The 8152-nt window shown below is 37.7% G+C and overlaps 2 protein-coding genes across 2 annotated transcripts; one reads left to right on the top strand and one right to left on the bottom strand.

Annotated features, from left to right (window-relative positions):
* Positions 1-1086: 1086 nt before the first annotated feature.
* On the bottom strand, positions 1087-4876 carry exosc5 (exosome component 5). Its single transcript, XM_058634013.1, has 6 exons — positions 4736-4876; positions 3368-3481; positions 2720-2841; positions 2461-2601; positions 1670-1759; positions 1087-1463 (listed from the first exon to the last, which is right to left on the bottom strand). Exons 1-6 carry the CDS (start codon positions 4830-4832, stop codon positions 1368-1370), a joined length of 660 nt encoding a protein of 219 aa, XP_058489996.1. The 5' UTR covers positions 4833-4876; the 3' UTR covers positions 1087-1367.
* Positions 4877-5290: 414 nt separating this feature from the next.
* Positions 5291-7820, top strand: LOC131462763 (uncharacterized). Its single transcript, XM_058634268.1, has 3 exons — positions 5291-5476; positions 6332-6491; positions 6679-7820. Exons 2-3 carry the CDS (start codon positions 6332-6334, stop codon positions 7440-7442), a joined length of 924 nt encoding a protein of 307 aa, XP_058490251.1. The 5' UTR covers positions 5291-5476; the 3' UTR covers positions 7443-7820.
* Positions 7821-8152: the final 332 nt, after the last annotated feature.

Here is an 8152-nt window from a genome sequence, read left to right as displayed (position 1 = left end):
GTCCAATAGGAATCTTTTTGTTGAAACACACAAAAATAAATGAAAAGTAAATATATTTAGACATTATATATATAATGTCTAAATATATATTATAAAATAACTGAAGGTTTTTAAAATGAAATGCTAAGTCATGGTGTGACTGGCTTCAAATATAAAATACCCTAATACAGTGCTCTGCATTTAAATTGCTGGTAAAAAGAAATACTAGATAGAAGTTGCAGATCTGCAAGAAAAAGTGCCAAAAATATTGGAGAAACTCTGGAGGAAAATCCTGTTGAAAGCTTTTCCATAAATAGAAATAAATGTGCTGCTCCACAAATATAGCTTCTGCTGTTTTCTCAAAGCCTCCCTTTCCTGGAATCCTCCAGGAACTTGCTTTGTGCAGTACAGTCCTGTTATGTGAAATCATGTAAACAAAGTTTAAGGCGTCATTGGTGAGGGGAAAAAAGGAAATGTTTAGAAAAAGTAAAAGTGTGACTGCTTGGCCCTGCAATGCATGAGTCATTAAAATCTCCGTTTTTGGTCCCGTCAGAATTCTGCATGGTGCGTTTTGTTGCTCCAAGCTTCAATCCCTGAATCACTGAGAGCAGCTTTGACAGAAGAAAAAGACGAAAAGCTTAAATGAGCTTAAATGTGCCATCAACAAATACATTTTTGAACTAATGTGGCCACATGGTAAATGTAGACATTTTTTATGATGTAGATGTATAGTTTTGTAGAGTCCATAGGAACAATTTAAATCACTGCATTGCTTTTTCTGTTTCCGTGTATCATGACTGTGCTGGTAGATCACTACGACTTAAAGCGTTGTCCGTTTTATCACTGTTGATGCGATGCAGCTGCGATCCACACACGATGTCGTAACAGGTCTGACAATCCTTCACATAAAATAAACAAAAGTATATTTATGAATGTAGAGAAAATCCCTTTTGTTGTTACAGCCGGGTTCCCACATTCAGAGATTTATACAGGAGCATTTGATATGGACGACCTTGACTGATCACGCTGGCGTTAAACAGGGTCTGGTCAGATTTGTCTCACTTTGTGTCACCTGGAAATTTAATGACTGGACGCAGCAAATAAAGGTTAAAGGTGGTAGCAAAAGAGATTTATTACAACACAAGAGACTGAGTTCTTTCCTGGTTCACATCCTTGTGTTTAATGTAAATATGAAACTGAGAAAAAAAAAAAATCACCTAATAAATGCACTTGTTTGACTTTCATCTTTATTTCTTGGCTCTTTTATTTCAAATGTCGCGTGTCCTGTGAAATCACCGGCTCAGTTGACGCAAAAAGGTAGTCTGAGGTAAATATTTTATTACAACATCAGTGGGGAAAAAAAGAAAACAGAAAAAGCTCATTCATAATCAGAGGTTTTTGGAGTATCGCCGTTTGACAGACTCCCGGTAAAACTGGAACATCTTCTCTGATGCTTTCTGGCTGACTGCTATGCACTGCTGCAGCTGCAGATGAAGAGAAAATAATCATGAAAAGAAAAGGACAAAATAAGAATTTGTCTGATGTCAGTACATGTAAAAAATAACCAACATCGTCAGACCTGAAGAAAATCAAAGAAAGAAGCTCGAACAGGAACAGCAGTTAAGAGCTGGAAAACAGGTTTGATTTAAACAAATGTCATCATTAAAGAGATATTAATAAACATATTTACCTCGTGGACTGAAAATGATCCTTTGGTTGTCGACATCAGTACTTTGCGGTCTCTGCTGTCAACTGCAAAGGTCATCAAAGCTCGACTTTCCTAGTGACAGTGAAAACAAGAGGAACAGTGAGTGTTTACGGAGAGAAAAGTGCCCAACTTTACATTGATCCGCCTCATATGAATCTATTTGACTTCCATCATTTCTAAGGCAATCTGTATATTGACGTTTTCCACGAGTCAAATCCAGCTCTCATTTCAGATTTTGGAGGTTGAACTGTGAATGAAGACATGAGATATGCATGTAGAAGCTGAACATCCCTCCCTCATTGGAGAAGTATCTATGTAGTCTTCAGTTACACATATATGAATATAAAAGACTCATTCTGGGGTAATGAAAAACAATAGGTCATGCAATTGGATGATAAAACACTTTTTTAAATACATCACACTGCGCATTAAATACTGAGCAGTGATGAGGCTTTAGACCAGGGGGCTCCAACACAAATGACCTGGCTGCCACTGAGTGTCTAGTTTGGTCAGTAGGAGGCTGGTCCTATCAAAATAATATTTAAAATCATATTTCATAAAATTAAAATAAGGTTTGTTTTGATATGGAACAGAAAATGGTTCTCAATATAAATGTATTTATGATGCAAAAATGTGGTTTAAAATTATAATGTTCATCTGTTGCTGTCTATACATCTGTGGTTCCCCAAAGCCATTTTTCTACATGTGCTCTTTAAAGAGCATTTAGAAAAGAAAAGCTGGAGCTTTAATAGTCACATGAGCATCAGATTTACCTTTTCCTGAGCAGCAGTGGGGTCTGTGATGATCTGACCGTCTGCACTGATGGCACATGTCACTCCACAGAAGAGGCAGCTCATAGGCAGACCGGCATCCATGAGCGCCATACAGGCTGCGTTCAAAAAGCAAGACAAGAGCTGGAGAACAGGTAAGGAAGAACGGACACCGTCACTAGAACATATCAGTGCTTTCAAGTGCACATAAGAAGTGAGCTTTCACAGTATAGAGCAGGTCAAGAGCTTTGGCGAAGGATACCGAGCCATCATCGTGCAACACCTGAAGAACGAGGGTGAGGGAGGAGCGAGGGTGAAGTGACAGGAGCAGAGATGCCTCGCAGGTTTCTCGCACACACTGCTCCTGCGATCGCTCCCTTACACCTGGGACAGAGAGAAACCACGCGGTTGTAAGTCTGCAGCAGTTAATCGATTACTAAATCAATCACTAAATATTTTGATTAATTGGAAAGCAAATATTTTCTGGTTTCTTTGCTCAGTTTAACAAAAAAATATGAACAGAACATTATATGACAATTTATAAACTGAAAATCTACTGGCTAACCTGCTACACCTTGTGGTCTGTTATGATATAGCTCTTGACAGCTCTTGAAGAAGATAAGCAAAGAGAAATTTAAGTGGCATCTAAATAATAGCCCAAACTGTTGTCTTTGGCTTCTTGAAACATTTACTCCGCACTGTGTCAAAAATTCATAAATATTATTTATTTATGTATATTGACAATGCTTCATAACTACAGTATCCTGCCAAACAAAATATTAAATGTTTGTCCTATTACATTGTATTAAGTGTCTTGAGTAGGACTTTAAATAATAAGCACCCACATGACAAAATTCTACAAACTACAAACAAACTAATAAATCTGCATGAGGATAAGCAAGCATCTCACTTGGTAATCCCACTTTAGGCTGTATCAACACCTCCAATGTCGCCCGGTCATAGATCTCTTTGCTGACTTTGACCTCAGCTGGTCCGTACACTCCAGCATACACACTCGTGTCTCCTTCAGATAAGAACGAGAGGTCTTTATTCAACAAATCTTTTGAACCACATGATACAGACAACAATAATAATAATAACAATGTCTAGACAGAGGGGGACATTCACGGCAGATGCAGCTATAGGTGAGGATGATGGGCCAAATATCTAGTGTACGGGTGGAACTGGGAAACAATAGTTACAATAATTAGATGGAAATCCTTAATTTCTTCATCTTTAATAATCAACACTGGCCAATTCTTGTCTGTCAGTGTTCTCAAACTAGATGATTGCAGCGAAAACTTTTTTTTTTTTATCTAAAAGTTTATTTGAAAAGTGTAATTTTCTCTATTTCCTATTTTATGTGTGTAATATCTAGTTTATACACTATATACACTTATACACTACGACATGCAGATTGGAGCAACAGAGCACAAGTGTTTTGTTTTGGGGTTTTTTTTAATGCTTTTTGCTTAAATTTTGCATTTACAGTTTTTTCTAGTGTTGTGAATAGTGAAATGATTGGTTATTTGTGTATATTACATTGTTGACTGTGTGAAAAACCTGCATATATGACAAATAAACAAATCTGGATCTGACAGCCTTGTTACAGTTAAAAATGACTGTATATCGGACCTTGATTAATGTTTACATTATTATTTTTAGCTCTGGACCCTGCACATGTATCTAGACAAATTTAATTTATCTTAAGGTTTATATTGCTCCTATATTTTGATGCTTTTTGCTTATATCTATACGAGTAAAATAACTGTATAGGGTCGGTGTCAGACCCAAAATATCCCGATCCATGCCAAGTTAACAGAGTTTTATACAACATGACTAGGGCTGAAACAATTACTCAATTAATCCATTATTAATAGATTAATCGAATAATCGCTTTGCGTGTTAAGGAATTAAAACAAGTTTTCAGATTTTTCAGCATCTTAAATGTGAATATTTTATGGTTTCTTTGCTCCATATAACAAAGAAATCATTAAAACAGAATAGTTTTTGGTTTTCGACAAAAGAAAGACATTTGAGAGCATCATCCTTTCTAGGTTTGAGAAACACTGATCGACATTTTATGGGCCAAACGATTACTCGATTAATCGAGAAAAATAATGGACAGATTAATCGATAGTGAAAATAATCGTTAGTCGCATGAGGATAGACAGATGGATAGAAAGATGGATGGATACGGTTTAAAGTTCGGTGAACAGGCTGTGCTTGTTTTTTGGGGGGAGTTTCAAACTCTAGCTCGTGTTTCCTCTGTCGTTACCTTGGACGAAAGACGCTGAACCATCGGGTCGAGAAAGTAAGTTGTGTTCACATCCAAACGCTCTGAGAGTCACATCTGAAGTGTTGCACGCCTCCATCACACCGCCGCCGTGGAGAGGAAATGAGGACTCGCCGCGCCTTGATGACGTCATCTGTTTACAGCTGCTGCCTCTTCTTCTACGTGGAATTTTAAACCAAATAGAACGTGTTGGCGCATTACCGCCATCAAGCGGTGAGGAGTGTAAACGTTTGTTTGAAAACGACACTTTTCATTTGTTATTACGAGTTATTAATCTGTAGATTTAATGTCATAACCAAACAGTAGCCGGGATTTTACTGTTGCACTCGTCATTTCTACCTTTCTACCATTTTCAGCAGAAAATGCATTTTCTCCTGCTTACTTTTTTTTAATTTGAGAAGACAAAACATAGTTTTGTTTCTTTTTGAAAGCACACGTGTGGTTCTTTTATATTAAACGATCTCATCTTCCTTGACTTTGCTCTTTTATTGGGCGTTAACTGTATAAAGTAACCTGAAGAGGGCAATATTGTCCTTTTCAGCGTCTCGTCTGCCGGAATTGAAATAAAAATAAGACTTTACTTCGGCGGCTTGGCTTCATTCAAGATGGTGGAAATCTGTACTTCCTGCAGTCAAAGCTTATGATATAAGTTTCCCCGTGTTTAAGGAAAAGGACAACTTTTTTCTTTTGGGGGAATTTCGGCCTGAATTAATAACCACCAGGGTAGGTGTCGTTAAAGTTGTCTTGAATGTGAAAAAACGAGGCTGTGGCAGGTATTAGCTGCTTCACGTCTCAGTACTCCTAGTCATCATGTCGCCTCGCTGTTTATTTGCCAAATACACACATTTTTGTAAATATCATTGTATGTTTAGTCTTGGTGTGTTGATTAATATTTGTTAATGTACTTTTCTTTATGTTTATGTCGTCGTGTCACACATCTATTCATCACCTTATCTCTTGCTCCATCTTAGTCTAATTTCACTATACCAATGTCTGAAGTATATTTGAGGAAGAGGATGATGAGGAGAGAGCAAATGATCGTATTGGGATTAAATCTGTCTCCTGTGAAAAGTCGGTAGCTGACTTTCTTCAACCTATTTACGCCACTGTATTTTACGTTGGCGATAATTGAATAAATACATTGGTATAAACAGTTTGAAAAGCACTGATTTAGGCTGTTAAATAATAAGAGGAGTTGCTGCTTTGTATACGGTTGTGTATCGGACAACAATACCTTGTGTGGAATTGGAAAATGTGTTATGATGAATAACCTTTAACCCTATAATCAGCAAATATCCACAAGGAAAAGCTGTAGTTTGTTGCTTGGGTGCGTTAAATATATGGGCTCTGTCTTGGTACTATTAAGAGTACTCGGCCTATTTACACCACTGTTTTTTAATGTTGGAGATAATGTTACTCTGAGAGCTCTATTTCCTCAGGTGGTACTTGGTATAAAGTTTGAGAACCACTGATGTATACTTGTACTTTGTATCAACCTCTAACATCCTTAAATACTATAATTCTGTAGATTAACAGTAAGTGAATTAATTAATTGAATTAAAAATTTCCCCCCCTCAGATGCATTTCTCCATCTTAACAAAAGGAGCTACTTTCCACAGAACAACCATCACACCGTCACTATTTGGTTGTCCTCTGTGTCCAAGGTTCAGGACGACAAAGGACAAGGCGAGTAAGAGGCACGTGAATCGACACATTGAAATGGGAGTGCAAGTCCAGGGTACGTTGACAAGAAGTATCTCTTAAAAATGTTGTGCTATGTGAATGTTTTTTTTTTTTTTTTTTCCTTTAGCATAGATTTGAAGTCTGGTATAATGAGGTCTGTAGATGAGCTTGGTGAGTGTTTTTTGGGTGTAAAGTACATTTTTGTTTTATCTTTTCAAAGTTGAATTCTTGTTTCATTACAGATACGTTAATCTGCCGATGCAACATGCCATGCCGGGACAGGGGTCATTACCACTGCTTGTATTGTGCCATAACAATCTTACGCAAAGAAGACCTATATTCACATCTGTCTAGATGTCAAAATTCACCTCCACCACCAGCTAACCTCAGCTCAGCTTTACTATCCTCATTGTCCTTGCCCCTCAAGGATGCTGTTGCACCTGTAGTAAGTGTAGAGCATTCCAACAGCCTTCCACCATCCGTGACATCAGTGAGTGTACAGCCTTTTTACGCACACTCTTCCACACCATCACCCCAGTTGCCAACGTTGTCAGAAAAATCTTTTCAGTTACCCACAGGCAAACCGTCGGAGCCTCCCAAATCACCCAAGGAAGCAGTCGGCCTGGGCTATTCACTCGATTACGGTATCAACACTGCTACTGAGGAAATACTCAAACATGAGGTCCTTGAGGAATTGTTGGAGTGCAAGTTTTTCACCAAGTCCACAGTGGCAATTTGCAAAAACAGGCAAAAAGAAGCAGAGGAAGCTCATGCAGCTTTGTGTGTGTTGGTGGAACACGATGGTTCTCAAGATCAGATTTGTCTCTCTGTGCACGAGCCCACAATATCTCACTTCTGCAGTTTAGGCAGGGTTGTAGTGACGTATGACAATAAAAAACACACATGGCATTGTCCCTGCGTAAAGGTAAATACATCCTGCCCACACAAGGACATTGCAAAATGGCATCTTTTACAAACCCAGAAAAAACTTTTTACGTGGCTGTAGTTTGCACCAACTACCAGAGCAACGGATATTCACAGGCGTCACCTGTAACCAGGAATCTATTTGATGATTCGAGCTGTCAATCATGCTGGTGCCCACTCGTATGTACTGTGTGTAACTGTCTATTTTTAAATGGGAACATTATTTACAAAATGTACATATTTTATGGAAGGAGACCATTAACTCCTCAGGAAAATGTTTACTGATGTTGTAAATAAAGTTATTTTTGCAACCGTTTTAGTCACCCCGTGGTGGCTATTCTTTAAATTGTTACTCCCTGGTTGGCCTCAACCAGAATATCTGAAGACTGTGTCCATTTTTCTATATGATCTATGAACTTAACTTGATATTGTTTTGTAATAAACCTGAAAGTGAAGGTTATTTCCAGTTCTGTGTGTTCTCTGACTAAAAGCGCTATATACATTTTTGGAAGGTTTAACATATGTGTAATTTTACCCAAAAACAACACAACTGTTTATTTTACAGTTATATACTATATTTGTGGGCACAGGCAATGCAATGGAAGTGTTAGTCTTTCAGTCCAACATCTATTGACAATCATTTATTTGTTTGTTATAAGAGGGACATGGATGGCTACAAAAAAACAATTCAAATCAGTCAAACTCATGTTAATAGGTATTTTTGGTTAATATGTTATTTATAATTCTGTTTTTGTGTATCAAGGGTTTGACTCACTTTAAATCAGCATGCTC

Source organism: Solea solea, chromosome 7 (assembly GCF_958295425.1).
Source record: "Solea solea chromosome 7, fSolSol10.1, whole genome shotgun sequence".
Lineage (NCBI taxonomy): Eukaryota > Metazoa > Chordata > Actinopteri > Pleuronectiformes > Soleidae > Solea > Solea solea.
The sequence above is the reverse complement of the archived record's forward strand: the minus strand, read 5'-3'. Positions and strand labels throughout refer to the sequence as shown.

Excerpts from the sequence above, each read along its gene's own strand:
- exosc5 (XM_058634013.1), bottom strand. The coding sequence starts at position 4,832 with ATGGAGGCGTGCAACACTTCAGATGTGACTCTCAGAGCGTTTGGATGT. Across the intron at positions 2,842-3,367 it reads GCCTAAAGTGGGATTACCAA|GTGTAAGGGAGCGATCGCAG; the intron begins GTGAGATGCTTG and ends TCTCTGTCCCAG. Across the intron at positions 2,602-2,719 it reads TGTTGCACGATGATGGCTCG|CTCTTGTCTTGCTTTTTGAA; the intron begins GTATCCTTCGCC and ends CCTGTTCTCCAG.
- LOC131462763 (XM_058634268.1), top strand. The coding sequence starts at position 6,332 with ATGCATTTCTCCATCTTAACAAAAGGAGCTACTTTCCACAGAACAACC. Across the intron at positions 6,492-6,678 it reads AATGGGAGTGCAAGTCCAGG|ATACGTTAATCTGCCGATGC; the intron begins GTACGTTGACAA and ends GTTTCATTACAG.